We start from the raw sequence: 27142 nt of genomic DNA, 5'->3' as shown, positions 1-27142 counted from the left end.
GATAGACCAAATACTTATATTCCTTAATTTTGGTCTAACAAAGTCACTATCTTTGGAGAAGTACATGGTAGATATATTTCTTAATGGAATTATTGAGATTAGAGAAGAACAAAGTCAAACCACTTTCCAAGTAGGAATTGTCTATGGCCACAGACTATCTGTTCATCTTTTCCTTTTCCTCTTTGCACCAACAATGATTATCTGATGCCTATTGCTCAATAAAAGTTCAAATAAATGTGATATCATTGAAATCAACCCACCACCACACCTCTAGCTCTCAGAGGGCGATATTGCTTTGGTGGCGGGGTCACCATTAATCTAAGAATAGGGCCTCAGCTCTGCATGTTCAGGAACTCAGTTTTATTAGCACATCTCAGTGTGGCTGAGTTTTTGGAGGTAGATGTCAGCTAATCAGTGTGTCTTTGCTCTGTCAGAACACTACTTGAAAAGCAAAATTAGTTTTAAAAGTTTTCTTAGCAAGCATGGTCTCAGACTGAAGAGAATGAACTGGTTAGTACAATCGAGCTCAAATAGCCATACGTATCTGCCTTCACTCTAGTGTACTGTACCTGGTAAACAAACCATAATGCTCATGTCAGTCGCAGACACCCTCTTCCCTTGACAGAACTATAAACATACTACTAAATGTTTCATTTGGGCACATTAAGGTACTTAGTCTGTGAAGGTTCAGTGTTAAAGACAGATATATAGGCAGAGCAGGAGGAAAGAGGCATTCCCTTACCAGAAGCCGCACTTCCTTTTCAACTGCCTTTCCCCCGGCTCCTAATGCACTCTCTTCTTTAAGTTTACTCCACTGTGTATTTTGTCATCCATGCTTACGTTATCATATTCAAATGTAGGTGTCTTCAAACTTTCCCATACCATTCTTTTGGGATTTATTGCGTAGGGTCTGCTGACCACTCTTCCTCATTTCATATTGGTTTGTTAATCTTGAAGAATAAACTTTTCTTTAACCTTTCAAGTTATCACGGCATACTGCACTAGTCATAGGGCAAAAGGCAAAGACAGTCTAGAAATTTTAATTCACATTAATCTTTTCAAAGTGATTTTTTGGGCTGGAGGTGTAGCTCAGCAGCATAGCACCTGCCTGGCAAATATAAGGCCCTGAGTTTGATTCAGGGTACGAATAAATAAATAAAGTGATTTTTGCATTAATATAATTATAAATCTCTGAAAAAAGGAGTTGTCAGTATAATTTTGAAAAAGCTAAAAACATGACTTTGTTACACAGAATGAACATATTTCAAATATTCACGTAAATGAGTAGTGATAAAATCAGCAGATAGGTTCTGAAGAAATTATAGAAATGGGGGTTATATAGGCTATCAGAAATGCTTACTGTAAAAGCTTGCTAAATTAGAGACAAAACTTGTTATTTTTATCACAAGACGATAAAATCATAATCTTTGTGGTTATTTTTTTTTCTTCTACCCAGCACTCATTTTCATCTCTGCTAGATGAAAGTCTGTAAGCTAGCATGGAATTCCATTGTGTAGTTCCTAACCAACAGTAAACAGAAAGCAAACTACATCCCTCTTGGTAGTTAAGTAGTCCTTGGTTTCGCTCGTTAGTGTATCAGGATCACACCGAAAGAACATGTAGTCTTGTTTCTGCCATTCCCAAGTTTCAGTCCATTTTTATGAAGTTTCATGCATCTGGGTGAAGAACGTCTAAACAGGCCGGCCCAGAACCCTGTCTTAGAGGATGAGCTGGGGACTTCTGGCTTAGAGAAAACTTGGTGTGCAGAGCAAAATGCTAACAGCAGCTGTACTCTTACAAAATATAACCAGAAGAAATGACTGAAGGGGCAGATTTTGTTTATGCTATTCAACATCCTCAGTTAAAAAAACACCACAAGGAGAGGAGGTTAGACTTGCTCTAATTGCTGTGGAGGAGGACAGGATAGTACTTTTAGTGGCTTGAGATCAGTATAGAGTTTATTCCTTGTGAGAGAACTTCAGCTAGGCCATTGTTTGCCTTAGGAAGAAGAGCATTTTCTGTGGGGACGGTTCCCTGGCAAAAGCACAGCCATCGCAGATCATATCATTAGTGGAGATGTGAGGGAGGTGAGCAGAGGGGAATCACATGTCAGGGCAGGGGATGCTGAACCAGAGGGTCCCCAGTGCCTTGCGAAGCAGCACTTTTATCACCTTCTGAAAGCTAAATTGATGTAATATCCTGGAACCATAAACCCAAAAGTCAGTTTCAGTATCTATGATCAGTATAGTTGATACATAGTATTTTCTACTAAAAATGTGATCAGAGGCTATGGTATAAAAATATAATCGGGGGTAGGCAGTGGTAAAGCACTTGCCTAGCATGCATAAGACCCTAGGCTTAGTCTCCAGCACTGCAAAATAAACAAATCAGTATTTTACTTCAAAATGGGAATAGTGCTATACAACTGTAATCCCATTGCTCTGGGAGGCTGAGGCAAGAGAATCGAGGGTTCAAGCCCAGGCTAGGCATCTTAGTAAGACCCTGTCTCAAAATAAAAAGAGGCTGCAGATGTAACTCAGTGGAAAGGCCCTGGTTTCAATCAGAATGAATGAATATATACATACATACACACTTATGTACATACATAGCCAGGCATGGTGGCACATGCTCGCTAGAGAACAACTGAGTTTGAGGCCAAGCTGGGCTACATAGTAAGTTCAGAAACAGCCTAAGTTGCATAGTGAGACCCTGTCTCCCAAAAAGAAAAAGTATGTATCAGTTTTGCCTTATAAGTCCTATTGCTGAGGAAAGTACGTTCACAGTTTTATTATTGTTTTTATTGATATTTGGGTTTCTTGTTAATGTGACTGAATCTCAGTGTCTTCAGTTTGACATGTTTTTCCTTGCAAAAACTTCACCAAAATATATTCTCCCAGTCATTCACATCAAAGGTGCAGATGGGTTTTCTGAGCTTTTTCGGGAGACAATGAAATTCATCACTTTGTGGCTTGAGTTCTTCAGGTGTCACAGTCCAAAGCTTGACAAGGATGCTAAAAACTGTATCTTGACCCTGAATCTGCAAAGAGGCATAACATCTTTTACTAGAAGTGTTCATCCTCCACTTTTTCCCCCATTTGTACAGAAGTTAGGAACCAGAAAGGAGAAAGAATTAAATTGAGCCTTTTACTGACCCAAAAGAAAATAACACATTTATTTTCACTTTTCAGCTTTCAATGATTACTGTTGTCACAGTTTAACTTTTCAGCTCACCCCTTTTGCCATCGATATGTACAGAATCTTTACTTGAAAATGTGTATTAGCCGTGTCACATGATGGCTTCTCAAAAGACAAACTGAGTCTGAAGCTTCTCTCAGATCCTTTTAAGCTGTAACCCCAAAGAAATGCTTACGATTGCAGAGATTCTGTTTACACCATTCAAAAGCACAGGCCCTGAAATCAAGGAGAAAGAGTCTCAGTTCTAGGCTTTGCCACTTTCCACCTCCCTCAGACTCTCCGAGGCTCATTCCTTGCCTGGTGCTCAGGGATAGTAATAGAAGCTACTTCACAGGACACTTACGTAAAAGAGCATTGCCTACAGTCCTTAACAAAGTGTCTACCATAAGGACTTTGTAAGTATTACCTATTATTATTTTCTTATTATTTATGATGACTTCACCAAAACTTTTAATTTATGGTGCACTTGTCGGAGTTAATGACGTCATGGCTGACTCATTTCCTAACATACCAGACGATAGATTTCAGCAGTGTATAGTAGTCCAGTCTTGGTTAATGAACTTGAACGGCCACTCTTGAGACAACAATGAGGAATATTTAACCCAGTATTAAAACATACATTCTGTTCATTACCAAGCTCATAATATTTCAGGAATAAATACTGTAAGTCTTCGGCAGAGCTGCAGAGGACTACTCTGTGTTGATATTCAGGCAGAGAAATTTGCTCTGCTTTCCAGAATAAGGTCGTCCCCAAGAATCACTTGTCAACTTGAGACAAAAATGTGGCAGCAAATCACTGTGTATATACCATAATTAGAATTCTTTAGGAAATTATACTGGTAGCTGACATCTGCCTCCCAGTGGCCGATGGTGTATTAGTTAACCTATTGTCACTGGAACAAAATTGACATCCACAATTTAAAGGAAGAGAGGTTTATTTGGCTTACGATTGCAGAGGGTTCCACCCATGATCAGCTGGCTCCAGAGCAAGAATGTTATGACAGAAGAGTATAGTGGAGCAAGCTACTCACTTATGGCTGCCAAGAAAGGGAGCACGGAGCAACTGCACTAGTGAGAAGGAGGAGACATTGAATAAGTTGAGGAATTTACTGGAAAGTACTACAGCAGAGAGAGGGAAGAGACATTCCAGGAAAGCAGAGGGGTGCTCAGAGAGCTGGGAGAAATGGAGCAGGGTAGGACAAAGTATGAAGTGGAGGTACAGAGACCAGATTACCAAAGGCCTCCCAGAGCCAGAAAGAGCAATAAATACTATATTCTGATATATTAAATGAGGCCAGCATAAAACCTAATTCCCTCAATAGAAGAGGGTCAAATTTTAAACTCTGTGTGAAAGTATGAGACACTATTAATAGTACTGGTTTAATTACTATTACTATTGCCATTTCATTATTACAAAGATGCATGAAATGGAGAGAATATGAGACCCCATGTACAATACACACCATCATTTCCTCCAGTATAAACCAAGTGTCCCCAGAGTGGTGACAATATTCAACCTTGTTCCTGGGTAAAAAGTTTTATCCTATGACAGGGCACTTTATCCAAGTTAGAGTTGAAAGCCTTGGAGTGAGAAAGCTTGCCAGCCACCAGCTTCCATGCGTGTGACACATTTGTAGTGTGAGAGGGAACTTAGATTTAAAAGAGGAGAGACGAGTCTAAGTTTGTTTTTCACATGTGTTGTTATTTGTATTGATACTCCACAAATAACAATGCAAGTTTCTAGTTTGTTTTATCTGAATTTAGCTGAATTGATCAAGGTAAAAGCTGGTTAGGTTATAAGCCAAATTAAATCCGTTTTCCACATATTAAATTATTTACTAGGTCAGTCTACCCTTATTTTTTAAGTGTTTCAGTAGTTTGCTGTTGTTGATAACATCAAGCCCAAGCTCTGCTTCCTGGCCTCGAGATACCTTTGGTAATCTGGCCTCTGCACCTCCCCTTCATACTTTTTCCTGCCCTGCTCTACTTCTCATAGCTTTCTGAGTACCCCTCTGGAATGTCCCTTCTCTCTGTCGGAACAGTTTCCAGTAAACTCTTCAACCTGTTCAGTGTCTCCTCCTTCTCATAGTGAAATAATCCCCTTCTTCTGCATACTACTTTTCCCTCTCTCACTAGGGTATTTAATGCCATCTGTCACTGTGTATTGAACTTCATTCATAGGTCAGCATCCCTTGTTGGGCTGTAAGCTGTTCAAGCACAAGCACCATGTTGGATTCACCCTTGAATGTCCAGGGAGGAACATAGAGCTTTGCATTTAAGTGCATGCTCGATAAATATTTAAATAAATTCTCTTGAAATTGAATGGCTGCTACATACACTGAAACAGCTAGATAGTTTCAGTTTTACATTGCCTTGTAAAGTTTGGATTTCCTCCTAAAGTCTGAACATATTCCAAGTCATTGAAGGGCAGTTGGCGTTCTAAGTTAAAAATTATTTTGGCATTTGGCACCTAGCTTTCTGAAATGTGCTAATGAGACCTATCTCATGTACACAATGGAGTCGCTACACTAAATACAGATGTTAATAAATAGATTTAAAAGTATGGACCTTAAATTAAAATGTAGTAAAGTTTGCTAAATAAAGACACATTCATTCTAATAAAACAAGTCTGTGTGCCAATTGTCACATGTTTGTATAACAGAAAAAGTCACAGTTTCAATGTTCATGTCAGATAAGCCATTGCTTCTTGTACCACATCCAGAACAATTTAATTACTGTAATAACAATGAACTTTCATATAAATACCGAAAGGGCTGTTTTTCGTAAAGTAATGAAGTGATCCCAGACCTGGATCCTAGGCATGGTTTGGTCTCCTTCTCTTTCTTTCTTCCTCCCTTCCTGCCTCCTCCCCTCTCTCATAGATGAGTGCACACACACACACACACACACACACACACACACACACACACAGCCTCAGACTCCGAAATTTTAAAGTTCCAAATAGAATGCACTAATAAAAATATGAAATTCTTTTTTGTATAAATCATAGTAAAGTGTTGGTAGATAAAGGGAAAGCTAAGAGGGGCAAATAATCATCTGCTATTCTAAAACTGAAACCTGTCATGTTAACTCCCAACTCAAACACTTAGTTTTAAAGATTTACCTTCAAGAAACCTAAAAGCTTGTATTCTGCCTCATCGGTAACAGCCTCAAACTGTTCCCTGTCATCGAAGAAAACAAATCTTTTGCTCATTTCTGCCTGGGGGAGGCAGAGGGACTGAGGTGGTCCTATGTGGCTGAATTAGATGAAAGACTTGCCTTCCACCATGGAGACATGGAGTCTAATCAAGTGAAATGAGTTTTGAGATCCTGGCTCATTTCCTAGGGGAGATCAGTTCACATTACAAAATCATGACATCTCATTCATCACAACTGACGTGGTCTTTGCTCAGGAGAGGACCCCAACTGGGACTAAACCACCTGTCTTCTCTCGAAAAGGGGCACTTTATCCAAGTTAGAGTTGAAAGCCTTGGAGTGAGAAAGCTTGCCAGCCACCAGCTTCCATGCATGTGACACATGTGCAGTGTGAGAGGGAACTTAGGTTTAGAAGAGGAGAGACGAGTCTAAGAAAGATAGGTGGTGTTTAGTGACACTGAACACAAATAATCGAAGCTGAGCTGCTAACACGCGATGGTAGGAGAGACAGGATTGCGGCTCTGTCTTCTTTATCACCTAGATTTTATTACATAGGCCTGAGAGGAGAGCATTTCCAAGTACCAGAGGTCAAAACTGCAAAAACAGTCCCGCTTTCCAGGCTGACAAATGCTCATTATGTCTTTTATTTTTTTCAGGGCATCGTTGTGACACCCCTCCTATTGCTGCTTTTTGTGAGTATTTTGATGTTGTCTTTAACCTCTTATTAAAAACTACCTAGAACACTTCAAGGAAGGTCATTAGAATAAATCTGGAACTTGAATTCTTTAGCGCCACTTTTGAACCATTCCTCCAGTGGGGCTGTGCCGGAAGTAACACAGCCAGAGAGAAGCCCCGCAATATTGGAATCCCAGGATAGCCTCGGGTTCCAGCTGTTCGGCCTCCAACTCCTGACTAAGTCATTCATGACTACAAATTGATGACCTGTGACATGGCTCACAAATGTGCTCTTTAGTTTCTCATTAGTAAAAACTAGTGTGATGAATAGTGACCCAGTGTTTGACAGGAAGAACTTGGACTGGGGTGAGAGGAAGCTTGGCTTCTGAGATGGTAATGATAATAACTAGCTTCCTCACCTTGGGGAAGGCTGCCTCAACTTTGTCATAGGTAGAATGGGCAGTTCCAATACCTATCCCAGTCTGACCCCCAAGGATGATGAAATATGCTTTAGAAATAAAAGAATTCTAAATAGATACAAGCCACCGATGCACTCTACAAAAACTGTTCGAAAAAACAAGAAATGCTAATTAACTGTCTTATTTCCTTTGGCTCTAAGCATATGAGAAATTAGATGAAAGATTATAATAGAAATTAATGTTATCTCATGCTGAGCAAAGCATATGTAATCATGAATGATACCTAAAATATTTTATGAACTGTGCATTTTTTTCATACAAGCATCTTCCAAATATAAATCACTCCCCTTATCACTGAAATATAGTGGGGATGCGTTTCTGGGAGTGAAATAGAGCTGTTTGACTAGCACTATTTGTCAGTGAATTAAAACTATGGGGAAAATTTATTTAATTATAGTGTAATTACCCAAGTTGGAATTCAATTAGAGTAATAGAGTGAGGGCCTTCATTTCTTACCAGCTGTGTAGGAAATAGAGAGGGATAGATATCCTACTAAACAGTTGGATTCTGCATCTTTCATGAAAGACATTACCTTCAAGTAATAAACTGCACCCTCACCCACCTCTTCTAAAATGTTGGCACCACTCTGACAAGGTAAGAAGAGTCAAATATCTGATCAGTCCCAGCAGCAGAATTATCCATCAGTGATTGCTTTGTTTCATTCTGTTTTACCAAGACTTGGGATCTCAAGGGTACAGGCGCAGACCTCATTGGGCACAGGGTACAGGCCACTGTGAGTGTCACAGGCCTGCCAGAGAGCTCAGCCTGCAGAAAGTGCACAGTAAGTGGCTGCCTGGCCTAGGTGTTGTCCATTGCAGAAGAATGTCTGACTCTTGTGACTCATTTAAAAAGAGCCAGAGAAGTGAAAACCAATAGGTAGCCGAGAAGCACTTCTGAATACTTCAGCTGCTGAATTTCTGGCACCCTATTGTAACTCCTGAGTAAACCACAAAATGAGGACTTGTCTCCCTCTCTTTCCTGTCTCCATCTCTTCTTAGCTGACTATTATTATGGCATCATGTTCGTGCAAGCTATTCTCTACTCGTGGGCCGCTGAGCATGTGAGCTTTAGTTAGTTCAACTTTTTAAAATAATAGAGCTAAAAGAATAGTGGAAGAGACTCCAAGACTTTCAACTTGAAGTTGGATGTTTCTTTTTGAGCCCACTGGGGTATCCTCTCAATTCAGTGGCATCAGTACCCATCAGTACAAACATCCATGTTATATGACTTTAAACACACACAGTGCATGCTTTTTTTGTCTGTGTAGGTTATGATGCATTTTACACACACACACACACACACACACACACACACATAGAGGAGCATGAACCCAGGGTGTCATACATGTTGGGTAAAATCTTTACCGCTAAGCTACAGCAAGCCCTTTTTAAGAAGTTTATTTATGAGACAGTGTCTCACTTCATTACACAGGCTGGCCTCGCACTTATGATCTTTGTGTTCAGCTTCCCAAGTGCTGGGGATATAATGAGAACTTTTTAAATCCTTGGGTTACCAGGCCTTGTCTACTGAGTAGAAGAAGAACCTCAGTTACTTAAAATATGAACACATCCCATGAAAGAGCTATTGCTTTTTTTTCTCAACAGCCCTGTTATGGGTCAGATTGTCGCCCCTCTGAAGTCCCAATCTCCAGGACATCAGAAGGGGGCTTTATATGGAAATATGGCCATTGTATAATTACATAAGGCAAGGTCATGCTGGAGTAGGTGAGCCTTTAATTCACTATGATTAGTGTTCTTATAAGACAAGGAGGCAGGGAATTAGAGTACCACATCTATAAAGCCAGACATGCCAAGGACTGCTGGCGAACCCCGGAATCTAGAAGAGATGGGGATCGGAAGAGTTAGAAAACCTGATGATTTCAGAGAGAGAATCATTCTACTTGATTTGAGACATTCAGCATCTAGAGCTATAAGACAGCATGTTTCTGTTGTTCTAAACTGCCTAATTTGTGGGCTTCGGTACAGAAACCCAAGAAACTTCATACAGCCTTTGAACAGTCTATTGTCTTATTTTATCATATTTTAAAAATGGAAATTTCTCAGTATTGAAGCACAATTGCTCATAAAGATAGGTCTTGTTGATGGAATCACAATTCCTTGTGTTACTAACTTCTCAGAGCATTTCCTTCACATTTTTGTTCCAGTTGAAACCTGCCTTCTAATTTGTTTCTGCTGTGAGCATCTTTCCTGTCACTGAGCTTCAAAATGGGGTGAGGTGCCTTCTTTACACCTCATTACAATTCCAGATCACTTCCATGTCTTCCTCAGAAAATCCCCTGCTTCCTTTGAAGGTTATGCCAATACATCTATACCATCTGCTCCCTCTCCATGTTGTAATTGTCAATAAAACTGCAAGTCATTATCGGGCCAAAAAAAGTGCTAGATCTTGCCATTGTTTTCTTCTTAGTTGTACTTGGTTTGACAGTCGGTGTGTTCAGTTTGTGCATCATTGATCCTTCCAGTACCCTGGCCTCTAATTCTTCACCTTCTCCCCATCAAGGTTGTCTTCCATGTAATTTCTTCCAACTATCCCAACAGTCAGGTGCTTGACTTTGTTACTGCTAATAGCTTCTTCCCTCAGAGTCCCACTTTCAAACGTCTTCTCTAACCAATAACTCCTATATTTATGGTTTATTCCCCAAATTAAAATTCTTCAAAGTCATGGGAAGGGCCCTTTCATTTATCTTCTCACTTTTACAATGCCTCAGACTATCCCCACCCCATGCTCACCCCCATTCTGTCACACCCCCACCTGACGCAGCCCAGATCCCATGATTCCTGTTGCAATTTCTTTTTTTACATAAACTGTTAACAGTCTTTCTCATCTTTTACTGCTTCATGTTTGCCTAGCAATGCACCAAGCCTACCAAAATCTAACTTGGGTACACCTTCCTGCATGTGTATCTGAACACACTAGGGCAAACACACTACCATGACAACTGGTCCCACGTGCAATTCATGGCAACTAAGTATGAGTGAGGTCTGACTTTCCTACTGTCTTCCCCTAATTTTTTAATCTCCCACTCTGGAAAATCATTGCCTACCTGTTCCTTGTCTCTAAAATCTCTAATGATTCCAATCATATCAACTAATGCAGAAAGAAAATAAAATGAAGAAGAAATAAGAAGCAATTAGGGAACATGTAAGATCCAACCTACCTGCATCTCTATTCCTATCTTTGTTATGTTGCCTGTTTTCCTAGATAAACTATCTTTTCTCCTAAGATCTGTTCCTCAAGTTCTGCTTTTATTTCCTACTTAAGGATATAATTCACATAGATTTCCCTCTTCCCACAAATTCAAATTTTGTCTCTTCTAGGTCACTTCTAGTAGCATATAAGCATTCTACAATATTATACATCTTAAAAATTAAGTCTCACCATATCCTACCTGCCCTTTATTTCATGCTATCTTTATAAAATGTTATTTGAGCTTATTGACCATTCCTTCAATAATATGTATTGAGTTTTTCCTATATACCATGCACTGCCCTGGCTAACAGCAATGTAACAAGGAACAAAACAGATGTGTCTTTAATGTCATCAAATACTAGTGAAAAGAAATGACCAACAACTAAGTAAAGATACAGTGTGTAAGATGATGCATAAGTATTGCAGAGGAAGGTAAAGGCTCAGGAATAAGAAATACTCAAGTGGGTTGGAAAAGGAACATGCTGTTTCATTAGTGTGGCCACATTCTGTCTCTGAGCAAAGATGAGACAAGGAAATGAATCTTCTCAAGTCAGAGACACAACAGGAGCCAAATGGTGTAGGACTTTAAAGTTCTTTGTAAGGACTTCAAATTTTAATTTAAGAAAGATGTAAGAAATTATTAAACAGGTTATGATCAAGGAATGATGTTCTGGTGTACCTTTAAAAGGAATGATTCCAGAAGCTAGGCTGAAAATAGATTGTAAGCAAATGGTAATAGAGAAAGGAAGAACATTAGAAAGCTAGAGCAATATCCAACCAAGAGACTGTTAGTTTGAACCAGAGTCCCTAAGCAAATCTAGTGTAAGTAGTTGGAAGTAGAACTGGAAGGCAGAACTGAGAGACTGAGTGAAAATTACAAGAGAGAGGAGAGTCAGGAAGACTCTAAGCCCAAGCAGCTGGGAGGTAGCATTGTCATTTATTAAGATATGGGAGACTGGAGGGCTCAGCAGGTTGAAAGGACCATGCTGAACGTGTTCATAATCTTGTTTGCTATTGCACATGTTTAGATTGAGCTGCCTTTTTGACATCGGGGTAGAGACATCAGGTAGCCATTGATTGTATGCGTCTGGAGTTTACAGGAGAAGGTTGAATTAGAGGTGCTTACTTGGGAGAGATCAGCATTGAGATGGACTTCAAGTTAGGCTGGAAGAGGGTGAGAGTAGAGAAGGAAGATAGAAGGGAACCAGGGTCTAGGGCTCTGCAGTGTTAAGATCAGGAAATAAGACCAAAGCGTGACATTTTCCTATGAGGAACACCAGGAGACTGATGTCTCAGAAGTCTAGCAGAGAATGTATTTCAAAAGGTCAGGGATGAAGGAGAATAATCACCTATTTCAGTGCTGCTAAGGGTTCAAACAAAATGAAGCTTGAGAACTGACCATTAGCTTTAACAAGATGGTGGTCATTGAAGACCTTAACAAGAGCTATTTAATAGAACTGTGTAGGTGAAAACCTGATTGTAATGAGTTTAAGAAAAACAGAAGGAGAAAGCATTAAGAGCAGAGATAACTGATGACTCTTTTATGGGAATCTTGCTGCAAAGGATCAAGAGAATCTTAAAGTTGGGAAAATTAGTACCATATTTGAATCAAAAGGTTTAATCCAGTTATAGAGAAACACTGATGCAGAAAAAATAAGAGAATTCATGGACCCATGTTCTTAAATAAGAGAAAAGGATTGAACACTTGTGCCTGAAGGAAAAGCCTAGCCTCCCAAGCTTGGATAGTTCATCTGTAGTAATGGACAAGCAGAGGTGCAAGTAAACTGGCTGATATAACTGTACAAGCCTGTATAAATTCTTTTCTCATTGTTAATTTTCCAGTGAAATGAGAGATAAAGTTAGTGATGGAAGGAGAGAAAGGCAAGAAGGTATTAGAGATTTGACAAGAGAGAGGATAGAAAGTAGCTGTATGGGAGAGTAAAGAGTGAATGAAATGAACAAATATAGCAGGATGGTCCAGCAGCGCCAAGAGCATCCTCAGGGTCTCCATTTGCTGTTAGGTCAGCCTGGAGTTTTCTCTCTAGGTATCTCCTCCCCCTTTTCACTTTTATCAGGTCTTTAGTCAAATGTCATTTTAGGAGACACACCTACCTGATTATTTCATATAAAATAATGCACTCTCTCTATCTCTTCTCACCAGCCATGCTTAATTATCCTGTACTGGATAATCAAGCGTGTCCAGAGAAACAGAATCATTAGGAGTTTCTCCATAGCAGATCTGTTAGGGGAGTCGGCTCACATGACTGTGGAAGTCTAGAAGTCCTGCCATCTTGCTTTGTGCAATCTGCAGAAACAGGAAATCCAGTGATGTAATTCACTCTGCATACAAAGGCCTGAGAACCAAAAGGGCCAGTGGTGTAACTCTCACTGTATTAGCTCAAGTCTGAAGGCCTGATAACTGGTGGGCGTGCTGTAGTTCTCAAGCCAGAGGCCCATGAAGTGGGACTCCTAGCATCCCAGAACAGAAAACGGATGTTCGAGCTCAAGAAGAGTTTGCCAATTTGCTCTTTCTCTGCCTTTTTGCTCTACTCAGGCTCTCAAAGAATTGGGTGATACTCTCCTGAACTGAGAAGGGTGGATTATCTTCATTCATTCTCCTAATGCAAATACTAATCTCTTCTAGAAACACTCCCACCCCCATATTGTTTAGCCAGCTTTCTGGGCACCCCTAGCCAAGTCGAATTGACATGTAAACTTATCCTATCACATGCTATAAGCGTTTACTATCACATAGCATCGTATCATTTATTAATCTGTCTAATAACTTTCTTTCTTACCTAGAATATAAGCCTCAAAAGAGAACAGCTCCTTTATCTGGTTTGGGTCACTGCTGTAAGCCCAGCGCTCAGTATAGTACCTGACCATGGAAGCTTCTCAAAAGCATATTTTTAAATTCATAATGAAACAAATGAACAGATACATCCACCCAAAGAGGAAGGTTGGGGCAATTTCTAACACTAGTATTTCCTTGTTACATGCTCTATCAAATCAGGACATACCTTATTGTGAAGCCACTTTAACTAAGGTCACTTTCCCTATACTGACTTTAAAGAGAGGTGGCAAGTGTGGTGGAAAAGGATACAATTTTGGCTCAGTTTGAAAAGCTTTGGTTCAACCAGTACTAGGTATGTAATAGTGGATCTTCTTAAACCCTTCATGGACTTAGTTTTTACCTCTATAAAATGGGTATTATGAGAAGATGAAGTAAGTTAATTTATAAAGAAGCTTGTTTTAAACTATTAAAAAACTGTGCAAATGTCAGTTATTAAATTTCATGCTTTGCAGAGAACAAAAAATAATCCCAGGAAGGACATGAGAGTCATCGTGTCTCATCTGAAATGCAGTGACAGTCCCACAAGTTCAGGCCTCAGTCTGAATACTGTAATATTCTATGATCATGTAAATCTGGAATCTTACAATCTTTTGTATAAATGAGCCCACTGTTTCCACTGGTCAACAGTTAGAACAAAACTTTTCTGAAATATCTCTAAGACCCTGTCTTAGTTCAGAGTGCTGTAACAAAATATAGGTGGCTTATAAGGAACAGAAATCTATTTTTTATAACTCTAAAAGCTAAATCCAAGCTCTAGCTTTCTAGAGTCAGTCCTACCCCACCTCTCTTTGTTTTTGAGACAAGATCTTACTATGTCGTTCAGACTGGCCTTGGACTCACTATGTAGCACAAGCTGGCCTCAAACCTGAAACTCATGGCAATATTCCTGCCTTAGTCACCCAAGTGCTGGGACTACAGATGTGCACCACCACACCCAGCTCAGAATCTCTTTTTTAAGGACCCTAATCCAATTCATGATGACTTTACCTTCATGACCTCATCACCTCCCCAAACCCGTACCTCCTACTACCAGCATCTTGGGGTTAGGACTTCAGCATATAAGGCGGGGGGTGTGAAATATTGACCATAGCAAATATAAATACTTATACCTATATTAGTGCCTCATTTATCTTGATAATATACCTTTGATTTTGACAAGGAGCAAAATCATTCTCTTTATTTTGTGAGTGGATGTACCCGAGTCCATGGAGCTCCCATCTGTGGAGAGAAATTAAGTCCTTATCCTGCCTTAAAACCTACACTTACACATGCATTACTTGGGATATTATAGTAATTTCGCTTTTAATACAATGTTACAAGTGATAGCTGTCCACCAGATTTTAACTTCTCCTGGGCCAGGAATTGTTCATGTTTTATTTATTATCTTATCTCCAATGCTGAATGCTCAGAATTATTTGTTGGAAGGTGGGCAATAGAAAGTTGGATGAGTGATATGTGATTAGAATGATTCAGATGGTAAATGAATAGTTACAAGGTTAGGCTTGCAGCCTAATTCATCAAAAGAGCTTTTATTTGCTATGAAAAATAAATTAGTTCTTTTAATAATACTAAACAAAATATCCATTCCTTTATTCAGTGTTTAAGTACCTACCTTACACTGTGAATATTACAAAGATGAATCTGACATTGATCTTTCCCTTAAAGAGCTTATGGTTTAAAAGAGAAAATAGGATACATGCACAGATAATTAAAAGTCGAGATAGAAATTCACAAAGGAGATTACTAAGATAGAAAATGTTTCATTAAATAGAAGTCATTTTACATGATTCTTACACTGAAAGAAAAATTTAAATTTGAGGAGCATGAGAAGTAGAAACTGCTAGGGGTCCTCAGCTTGCTTCAGATTGTTTTCACAGACATAGTTCTGATTTTCTGTTATGTGTAATATCATTTAAAAACTTGAATGTTTCCTTTTCTTTGATGTGGTTTGTCACTAACACTATGTTTAGCAGGCATTATTGTGTTCTTTCTTCAAATCATTGAAGGAAGAGAGATTTCAAAACTTTGGAACTAGTATAAGAGGAAGACACCATGAGACGGTTAGGTGCTTCAGCTGTGGAGTCAGGCTGTTGGGTGTGAGATTCTGTGAACAGTGCTAGGACAGCACAGACCCTCCTGTGGACGCCTGCTCCCACCACAGTCTCCGTACTCACTACTTCCTACTTATTCTCAACCTCATGCTTCTTGTTCCCTTTGAAAGTTAAGGTAAAGAATCCCAGAGCTAACTGTTCACACTGTAGAAACAAGTCAGTCTAATTCTGTGTAAATATGATCAAAGGAAACCATATATCGGCTCACACTGTCATGGTCTCAAGCCCCATAATTCTGAACACTACCAATTTTTTTGAGTAGATTCATGCTTGGCACAGGAAATCACTCACACTTTGCCACTGTGCCATCAGAATGACAGACAAAGCCTTTGCTTCCATTCTACCCTCTCAATTGAACATCACACCTCTTGAAATATATAGGGTCCATATTTCACCACTGCTGAAGGTCATGTCCTCAGAGTTCTTAGATGATCCCATTTTCATATATGATAGTCATATTAGTACTTTGGGGTATCTGACATTCACCTGCTACTTACTCATTGGGTATCATGTGAGCACCCCTAAAGTAAGCAGGAGCACCACTGGTTCTGAGACTGTCAGTCAATTCATATGACTTTATTTATTAGCAATCTGACCTCTCATCAAGTAAATAAATATTTATAAAACATCGTGATGATGGGGCATAGATACACAGCTGCATGTGTGCATACATATGACATGTGTGCACAATCCATACATACCAGGCTCTATTTCTAGTTTCACCTTATGGGTCATTGATTCATCTCTTCTATTTATTTCCATTTCAGTGGTCCTTAAATCCAGCAACTTCAAATTCTAACACTGTATAAGAAATTTTATTTTTCCAGGGTGAGTAAGGAATGTAGAATAATGTTCATTGAGTAGCTATTATGGGTAATTTATGCATAATCCCATGTGCCAAGCAAAGCTACCTGGAAAGGTAGGTGTTACCCTCACAACATACAAGAAAATTTAGACTCAGAAAGGTTTCATAACTCGGTTGAGACTGCACAGTGGGAAGGAACACAACATGTTCAACATAGGCGTTCTCACTGTGAATGATCCTTGCGGGTTGTGCCTACAACGCCTGCCCCTTAGGAGACACTGTGTTAAGATGCATTATCAGGGGGCTGGGGATTTGGCTCAGCGGCAAAAAGCGCCTGCCTGGCAAGCGCAAGGTCGTGAGTTCGGTTCCTGGTACCGGAGAAAAACCAAAAAAAAAAAAAAAAAAAAGATGCATTATCAGTACTCACTATAATCTAGTACTATACTAGGTATTACCTAGTACTATACTAGGTACACTATTACCTAGTACTATAATCTAGGTAATGTAGGTGAGACAAAAAAGAGTAAGGCATAATTATTTCCTTGAAGAAACGTAAAGCTTATTTGGATAAACAAGAGTAAAGAATATGAAATAAATTGAGAGAAAAAAAACTATGTGATTTAGACTAAGTTTAACAGGATTTCATCAAAGGGAGGGGTCTGGGTCAGAGACAGAGAAAGGTCTGGGCAGCCTTTGAGTCTGCAGTCATTACTAATTTCCCTAGTAATTGGCTGCCTGTGATAGAAAATTCTTCAACTCTTGATCCCATCACTATAAACAAAAGCAATGCATACAGCCATTAGTGTCATGTGTAATACTCTGATTACTTTTATAATGTGTTCCCAATTATGGTTGCATAATTAATGGTTATATGTGCGTGAGATGTAGAAAACGTTAATAACAATCATAAAACACTTGAAGAGGAACTAGCTATCTGATTATTCCAATTACTTCACTCTGAACCACTTTTCCACCTTGTGCCTGGAAATCTTTGTTTCTGAAGCAAGTGAAGATGATGCTTTCTCGAAAATGAGAGTAGCTTTTCTTCTCACTGTGTGTAAACACACAGAGGTTGTTCTCAAGCAGAGAGAATTTTGTGAAGCAAAACAATCTTTGTAACCTGTTACGAGTGCTCATGCCAGGAACCCCTCATACACTCTTCCCTACTGAATGATTAAGGGAGTGGGAAAGTAGGGAATAGCACTAGTAAGCAGTTTTTAAATGCTCTAGAGGTGACGGAAGTGACGTTGTTTAACTCCCACCTCCCCTCTTAAGGACCACTGACCCAGAGTTGCCGATTCGCCTCTGACCAGGGACTTTTCAGACCTAAGTAGGGTAAACTTGGTACAGCATTCTCTTAGCCTGGCTTCTCATTGCACCCTGGCCTATGCATACCCGATCCTAGAGCACTCTTTTGGAGCAATATAATCATTTGTTCTATTCAAGGGAATATTTAGCAGGCTCTTTGGTTCTTGATCCAAACTCCAGATTGGCAAGATCAATGTTTTGGTCAGAGGATAGAGAACAAAGTTCATTCCTAGATTTCTTTGAGTACCTCTGCCTCCAGCCCTCCAGGCGCTGGAAGCTTTCATTTAGTTCATTTAGGCACATTTCACTGATGTTTGTGGTTTCAGTAACCAGAACCCGTGATTGTAGACATTAAATTTCCATCAGCTTATATTCTAAATTAACATATAACACACATGAATCTGGAAGATATTAAGCAAAGTAAAATAAGCCAGATACTGCATGATATAACTTGTCTGAGGGAAGAATCTAGAATCTAGATTCAAACTCACAGAAGCACAGGAGAAAGTTGGGTACTAGCTTTTGAGGGATAAGAGAACTGGGAACAGATTATAGTTTTAAGATGAGTAAATTCTAGAAACCAAATTACACTGTGGTGATTCTAGTTAATAATAATTTATTGCATGTTGAAATGTGTTAAGAGATTAAATTTTAAGTATTCTTACCATACACACCAAAGAGGAACCAGGGAAAGTGGTAGATATGTTAAATAGCTTGATTGTCGTAATCATTTCCTGATGTGTATACACCAAAGCGTCACATGTACACATTGAATGTATACAGTTTTTGTCAGTGGTACCTCAGCAAAACTGAAAAAAGATAAATTAGCATATAAACAAAAGTAAAACCAGATTTTAGTGTTTCAATCTTTAAAAAATACTTGAAAAGCCAATTTTGTGCTGTATCTCTCAGAGCAGAAAAAGGCCATGCATTTAGCTATAAAAAGATCACTTCTACTAAATACTATACTACTATACTTTTTGTGCAGTGGCTCAATTTTAGCTTGATGTATGCAATTGAATCAAAATAGCTGTTTAGCAGCCATATTCCTAATGCTGGTAAAATCATAGTCATTTTAACTTTGAGTCACTGATGTATCTAACTAAACAAAGTTGTATAAATAATCAGTTTAGTTTGCATGTATCCCTGTGAGATATAAGAATAACAAAAAGAATAGTAGAAAGGTCGAACTATAGTTCATGGCGAATGGGATCATTCTGGAAGGGGCTGTGGAGAGTCTTCCTTTTTCTGCCTAAATGCTGGACTTTGTGACAGAAAGAAGATATGAATATTTATGAGTGTGTCTACCACAAAGTAGTTATAAAAATGTTAGATCTAACAGTAAACAGGTGCCTCCCTCTCTCCTGGTCCTGGGGCTGGGCTTTGTGACGTTGTGGGGAGGATAGAAATGGGCAGAAAGGGAACAAACCCTGCCCTATATCTGAAAATGCCACTTCACAATTCTGTAGCCAAAGGGGTTTCACAGTGGCCACTCTACAGTATAAATTTTAAATTCCTATTCTTATTTTTTCTCTGAATGTGGTGCTAATGAAAGTGAAGACCAGTCATCAAGGGTGAATTATTTAATGCAATAATGTTTTAATAGCTGAGAAGAGACACAAATAGTGGTGACGCCTGTGGCTAATGGGTTTCCCTGATAGGAGATAAAAGGCCGATTACACAGCAGAGCGAGGGAAGGCCTGGTGCATTAATGACAATTTACAGGTCATCTCACTTACAGGAGTGATTGAAAATGCACCATCTGTTTCCGAACGGTCAGTTGATAACTGTGATTCTGCAGGCAGTCAGCATCTCTTCATCCCGATTGTCACTTACTTGTCTTTCTGAGGCTGGTTAATCTGGACCTGTAATGTTTGACTGACTGGACTCCCAGGTTCTTTCCAAATGAAATAGTTTCCAAATGGAGTGGACTGATGGCAGTTCGTCCAGCTTTCAGTCGTCCTTTTCCGTGCCTTTGGAGAATTTAACCCTAATGTGCCAAGGCGTCCATTTCATGTATCAAATTATTGCGTCCCTGGTCATCCCCCCTGATCTTGGTTACTTACCATCCTTGCGAAGGTGCAGAAAATAGTCACTCAAATAATTTTCTGTGTCCTTGTTCAAAATCGGGAACCTCAGTTGTGACAGTGTTCTCCGTATCTGTACACACACACACACACACCCCTTCTCCCTTTCTCTCACATAAGCACGAAAAGGAGAGCCCAGCCCGGGCTTTACCCTGCTTCCTCCCTCCTTCTCAGGGCTCTGTGTCTTGTCACTAAAGTGCACTGGGCTGTAAAGGTGAAATGTGAGGGCTCTAGAACTATAGTTCTGGGTTCAGATCCCGGTACTGTCACTTTCTAGCTACAGTGACCTTGTCCAAGTTGTTTGACTGTTCTGTGCCACTGTTGCCTGGCATGAAAATGGGGCAACAGTGAGGCTCACCTCAAGAAACCACTGTGAGGATTAACCTCTCAACACCCTTTGAGCACTTAAAGCAGTGCCTACCACACGCACAGTCAATGTTGCCGTTGTAATTGCGAGAGACAGCTGGACGGGAGGACGGGCTGATCTTCCTGAACAAGCTTGGAAGAATGGAAAAGAAACACAGTCAAGACTCCTTTTCCACCTGTAAATTAGTCATTCATCAGCTGACACACTTTTGTTGAGCTCCAACTATGTACTAGATAAGTGCTTCTCAAAGTGTGAACCCCCCGCTCTGCAGCAGCAGCAGCAACATGACCGGAAATCTTGTGAGAAATGCAAATTCTACCATCGCCCATCACGCTTCACTGGCTTTCTGGATCAGAAGCTGAGGACGGGACCAAGCAATGTGTGTTTCACTAGCCCTCGAGATGTTTCTGATGTTCTGATGTATGTGAGCCATTGCCCTGGGTACAAAACGTGAACAAGACAAGTGTTCTGGCCTTCAGGAGCATACAGACTCCTGGAAGAGACAGAGTTGTAAAGAAAAACAGCCAAGGTTCTGAAAGACACAGTAGAAACACAGACAGCAGTGGCTCATAAAAAGGAAAGGGGGAGATTCAGCACTTTGGAAGGAGATTTTGGGCGGAGTTCCTAAGCAAGTCTTCCTTAAACTGTCTTGTGCGAAGACTAGAACTTTTACAGGTGTAAGTAGGGAAAATGACATTCCCAAGGGGGCAGTGTGTGTGATAGGCAGGTACGTTTTGTCCACTGTTCCATTGCCAGTGCCTGGAACATTTCCTGGCTCATAGAAAGGACAGTGGAACAGCTGGACACAAAGGTCTTAAATTCCCGGGTCTGGGATATAGCTCAGTGGCACAAGTGCCTGCCTGGCAAGTACAAGGTCCTGAGTTCGATTCCCAGTACAAAAAAAAAAAAATTAAAAAAATTAAATTCCCTTATACTGAATTTTCATGGGTCAGATCTTCTCAGCATAAGACATTAAAACCAACAGGCCAACCTGCTTTTGAGTTTTCTGTTTTCAGGACTATGTTTCTATAATAAATTAGCTAATGACTGGATTGTTTGTTTAATCTGCTACATCTTAAAGCATGGCTTGGCAGTACGAGGCGTATCACTTCTAACTCTGCAGGTAGTTCAGTGAAGCCCAGAGCCCTTGCTTGGTACAAGCTGATTTTGAACCCACAGATTTTACCTGCAAATTATTGATGCTTCTTCTCAACCCGTTGGTCTTCACAATAGAAACCACAACAGTTTCCTCACTAAAATGTGAAGAACCACGTATCCCAGGCAGCATATTTCTTTCTGCTTTCGTTAAGATCAACCCTGCATACAAAATGATTGTGTCTTGTACTTTGTGAGTTATGTTCTCATGTGATGCCCTGTGCCAGATGCTTGTTCTTCTTTCTTCTGGATGCCAGGGCACACTTCATAGCGTCGGAAACTTTCCCTTGGGTACCTCTGCATCTTCACATTGACCACAGTGACAGGTCTGGTAACCAATTCAAAAGAAAGGACTTAGGCCAAATTAGACTCAAGCAGTAAGGTTTCCTTCCTCTCAGACCCACATCTGAGGAAGCTGCCCTGTGGGGCTTCCCTCCCCAGCAGCCCTGCCATCCCTCCTCTGGCTCTAGGTACGCAGTTAATTATATCCCTGGTCAGTTTGCCTGGTCCTGTGATCTGACAGCACTTTACAGGAGGGCAGCTGAAAGCTGTGTTTCTAATAAAGTAGATCAGAAGTCCCATGCATTCGAAGTGATAAAGGGATACTGGGGATCATGGACAACCGCCTCCTCAACCCGCTGCCTTGTTCCACTGTATTACAGGAGCGTGAAGTTTCCGGACATTTAACCTGCCAGTAGTCTATGATATGATGGAGGAAGAGATGAAAATACGTACTATTTTTTTAATCTCAAAATTAAAATGAGTGTTCTTTTATTTATCTGTGCTGGTTAGGCAACATAGCTTCATGTGGTTATTCATTAAAAAGAAATTTTTTTTATAAATTTGAGGTAGAAGGAGGAGCGAGGGGCACATGAGATTCCAGGGAAGAATTGTCACCTGTTACATGAAGGGTGTAACTCTGAATCCTGCTGCCTCTCTCCGACACTGCAAACCTCCTGAATAGAACACTTTGTTCCTTAAATTTTACATTTCTACACATCCGGTGGCTTGATTTCTCTATAAAATCTATTTTTGTTCTTTGTTTCAGTCCTTAACCCAAAAACAAACTTCGGGTTAATGTTTGAGGAGAAAATATATGCGTTAAGCAACTTATAATGCATAACTTGGAGTGTAATTGTTAGTGTTTAAAACTTTGATTTTGCAGAAAAACAAACACCTAATAGCTACTTAACAATTGACACTTCAAGAGTCCTGTCCTTCACCAGCTTAAGCTTTTCTGCTTTCTTTAACTTTTTCTTTATTTCTTTATTTTTATTAGTTGTGGAGGACAAGGGCCAGAGGCTATAATTGGGGGTGAAGGTGACAGCCAGGGCCAGTGTGGAAGCTGGTAATGACTGCAGGGCCACAGATGCAGGCATATGTTCTTGGCATTTGAGTGCATATACGTTGGTGTGAGGATGGGGACAGAATTTTATAAAACATACAAGGATAGAGAAAAGACTCTGGTATTTATGTAAATAATTAATGAAAACACTGACCCCTCATCATGTCACCCTGAGATGTCAACTTCATTTATCTAAATATTTGATGGGATAGTTTGTGTCTCAGTCATCACCGCTTCACTGAACTTTCTCACAATTATTCCCCAATGTTATTTCCAATTTTAGGTGAGCCTAGGTAAATCTGAAAACTGAGGTTTGATCCCTACAGTCAAGGTGAAAAATGAGTTTCAAGGACCGGAGAGGTCATCGTTGATGGTTTGGGAGAACCTTGCTGCAAAAGGACCTCAAGAAACAGGGAAAGCTTTATAGGCGAGGCTCTTGTTTGTCCAGAGAGGACTGAAAGTTGGGAGGAGATATGAAAAGCATCAGAAAGTTCGTGGGAAGATGAGCCCTTCCTGGTGGTTGGGGATAATGAGTGTGTAACTGTGCATAGACACTCCTGTCCTGCAGGTAATAGAATCTTTATGAACCCAAGATTGCAATTGTTAGTGGAGACTGCGTCAAAAAAACAAGGGAGGAGAGGAACTAGGAGTTAAGAACCATGTTAAGGAATACAAGTTCAAGAGCAGTATATTGAAATTTTAGAATGTGGTATTTATAGACAATGGAGTACTACTGTGCTGTAAAGAAGGATAAATTTTGAGACCGTAATGTTAAGTAAAATAAATCAGACACACATGGTTTCTCTCATGTGAGAAACTCAAAATATAAACAGCAACATAAAAGCCAGGTAACAGCAAATAGGACAACAGAACTTTTGTAAAAGGGAAGAAGACCAAGAAATAGAGGGAGGGGAGGGAAGAGGAGGTAAGAGAAATGAGATGTGTTTCATACGTGTACACACTCCGAGGAACGTCATCCTCATGTACTGTAAACATGTACTAATAAAAATAAAATAAAATAAATAAGTTATGCTTTAGGATTCCCCATTTGCTAGTCTTTGTGTCAGAATACATTATAAAGGATCTGAGATTCCTTGTCTTTGACTCAAAGAAGTGAAAAAGTTAGAAATGATCTCATTTGCATAAATACAAATGTTATCATAAAAAGCAAATGAGATATTTGTTTAAAGTAGCTACAGATAAAGTAAAAAACATAAGTTATGATTGTAGATGAATGTAATGCTGTAGCACAGTATGAACACAGCAACTTTACTATTCAAAAGTATATTTAGTAATTAATAATTTAAGCTGGTTATAAATCAATAGTAAAATTATTTTCCTTAATCTTAGTCTCCTAATAAAAATCATTTCTTAAGATCCTTACTACTCTATTTTGTGTAAATTTAGAAAATTAGAGATAACTTTACTTACAAGGTGTGATCACAAAATACAGTGAATGTTTAAATTGAAAAATATTACAATAAGACACACATTGCCATTAATCCACTAAAGTACTTCCTCTCAGTTCAGACACACTTGCCCCATTATCCTTGTCACTTTCTGAAGCAGTTCTAGAGATCTTCTTTCGTGAGTATCTTTAGTTGCACTGTCTTGACTACCTTGATGTTCTGAGTGGAGTCAGAATAAAATCTTTACTTTTCACGGTCATTTGGACTTTAGGGAAGAGCCGAAAGTTGCACAGTGCCAGATTTGGTAAAAGAGGTAGATGAGGACACAGCATCATGTTTTTATTTGACAGAAATTGCTGTGAACATTTTGAATCCATTCAGGTCATCAGGGCAACCGTGAAAGGACACAAAAGGAGGGCCTCCATAACGGCTTCAGAAAGTGGCCAGATCTGTGGGATAAGTATATTCAAAGCAAGGGGGTGTACTCTGAGGGGGTTAACATTCAGTGTATTTTTTAATCAAACCATGAACTCTGCGTAAAGTGCATGTGACAGAAATTTTTTGAAGTTAAATTCATTTATTGCATTATCTAACTAACAGCAATACTTGATAACTGACTCAGAATAATTCTAACTCCTGTTTTCTGGTTTTACAGCTTGGCTCATCCTCTTCTGTGCCTTTTACATCTATTTTTTCTCAGCTTTTTATGACTGTTGTGGTTCCTCTCATTATTGGACAGGTAAGTTCTCCAGTTTCTAGCCCTTCGTTTCTTCATAGATCAAATTGTGAATTCTTGTGTAAGGTCAAGGAAATTGGGAGAAATGATATCCACAGGGAAGAAACAACTAATTGAAAATACAGGACTGTGAAAGTATAGATTCATACCACAAAATTCTCATCTTTTGTTAAATTAATATTAATCTGCTTTTAGCTATATGTAGGATTCCTGAACAGAATCTTAAAATTGGCTGGGGATTTAGCTCAGCGGCAAAGCGCCTGCCTGGCAAGCGCAAGGTCGTGAGTTCGGTTCCCAGGACCGGAGAAAAACCAAAAAAAAAAAAAAAAAGAAAAAATGGAAAATACAATTCCCAAAATAAAAAAAAAAAAAATAAATTTTGGGGCTGGGGATTTAGCTCAGCGGCAAAGCGCCTGCCTGGCAAGCGCAAGGTCGTGAGTTCGGTTCCCGGTACCGGAGAAAAACCAAAAAAAAAAAAAAAAACAGAATCTTAAAATTGAATCTTAAAGACTCAGGAAAAGTTCTTCGGTCTTAACTTTTTATAACAAGTTCCCAAAAGCATATAATTTAATTATGAGCATATAAATTATAAAACAAGGATTTTGCTGGTTGATTGGTTGGTTGTAAATCTTAGGTAGCTATGTTAATGAAGAACAGAACTTAATATACTACTAAAATGAATGAGTCTGAGAGGACCAGTAGAGTGACCCGAGAGCACAGATTTGGGAGCAGCTAGACTGTCGACTTCATTCTACCGCTTGGCTGCTATGTGACCTTAGACAAGTCATTTACTTTCCCTGACTTCAGGTTCATGATGTATTAAAAGTTATAGTAATAGTACCAGCTGTAAGTCACTGCTGTGAGGATCAAAGGAAATAGGAACGCATAATAAAGTGCTCGGCACAGAGCCTGATGCAGGCAAATGCTCTACAGCTTCTTTCATCGCCATCGTCATCACCATCACAGTGATCATCAAATTGTCTGCAAAGACTACACAGAAAGCACATCTTTGAAGTATTGCCTATAAAAATGTTGCGTAAATAGATAGCATTTACATGCTGCTTAGTGTCAGGTTCTCAGGACAGCAGAAACTGAGGCAGAGGTTTCTGTGCAGGAATTTTGCAGGGCTGAACCCACAGGCAGGATGAGAAAGTTGGCTAGGATGACATCTTCCCAGCAAAGGCTTCCACAGGTTCCCCGGGAGCGCTGGAGCACAGAAGACCCTCAAGTTGTCCTGCTGTAAGTCAGGAGTGCCTGCACTTCACGTTCCTGACCTGAGAGCTCACGAGAGGCTGGTTCCCTCCACGCACTAAGGGCTGTGATGAGCGGGACTCAGCTGGATATTTCATTCTGGCAACACGCCCTATGCTTGTAGAGATTTCTAGCAAGATGGGTCTGCTCAGCACACCGCAGCATTACTATGCAAGCATTATTTTTTAAATTTTTAATTTTATATTTATAAAAGGGGCTCAGTTAGCAAAAATGGGCAAGATTTAAAAGCACTGAAAGATTACTATTCAATTAAGTATAAAATGGTACTTACAAAAAATATTTCCTCTACAGTGCTGATCTGATAAGAAGTCTGTATAGCTATTACATCCTCTGCCTACCTTTCTAATCTCTGCTCCATTTCCTGCCTCTGCTTTCCCTGTTTTTTTCTCAATTCTTCCTGTCCTTTCTGTAACATGTCTTTATGTTCACCCTCCCACCCCAGATTATTACTCATTTGACTCTTTAATTCAGGCTTTCTTTGAACTACCTGTTATATGTCTCCCTGGTTATCCTTTATTGCAGCACATTATTTGATTTCTTTTTGGCCATTCTCATAATATATATTACCTTTTGTATGCTTTCTGTTTGTCTCCTCCATTAGGCTATGAGCTTTATGAGTAAAGGAATCATATTTGCTTTCTTTACTATTACATTTGCAGACTATAGGCACCCAATGAATTGTACTGGGTGAGCAAGTGAAAAAATGAATGAGTGAGGTACTATGATTCATATGAGGTATTCCCTCTTACAGAGGCACAACTGAATCTACCTGTCCTCATCTTGACACAGTTTAAGCTATGGGTAGCATTAGTTTAAATACGTATTTATTTTCTTGGTGCACAAAATAACTCCACTAAAATAACTCCACATTTAATAACTTCATTAAACTAATAATACCTTGAAGCACATAATTTTTCATATCTCTAATAAGAAATGCTTGACTTAAAACAGGGACAAAAACAAAAAACCCAGTTATTC

The 27142-nt window shown here is 39.5% G+C and overlaps 1 protein-coding gene across 3 annotated transcripts in view; it reads left to right on the top strand.

The window, feature by feature from the left end:
• Slc10a7 (solute carrier family 10, member 7) overlaps positions 1-27142 on the top strand; it is a 250861-nt gene that overhangs the window by 177930 nt on the left and 45789 nt on the right. For all 3 annotated transcript variants that reach the window (XM_013515325.1, XM_013515326.1, XM_005386663.2), the window contains 2 exons: positions 7008-7043; positions 24812-24895. In XM_013515325.1, the coding sequence (XP_013370779.1) occupies positions 7008-7043; positions 24812-24895 (120 nt within the window). The remainder of the gene's footprint in view (positions 1-7007; positions 7044-24811; positions 24896-27142) is intronic.

This window comes from Chinchilla lanigera, unplaced genomic scaffold, assembly GCF_000276665.1.
Source record: "Chinchilla lanigera isolate Chin_1 unplaced genomic scaffold, ChiLan1.0 scaffold00027, whole genome shotgun sequence".
In the NCBI taxonomy this organism is placed as follows: domain Eukaryota; kingdom Metazoa; phylum Chordata; class Mammalia; order Rodentia; family Chinchillidae; genus Chinchilla; species Chinchilla lanigera.
The sequence above is the reverse complement of the archived record's forward strand: the minus strand, read 5'-3'. Positions and strand labels throughout refer to the sequence as shown.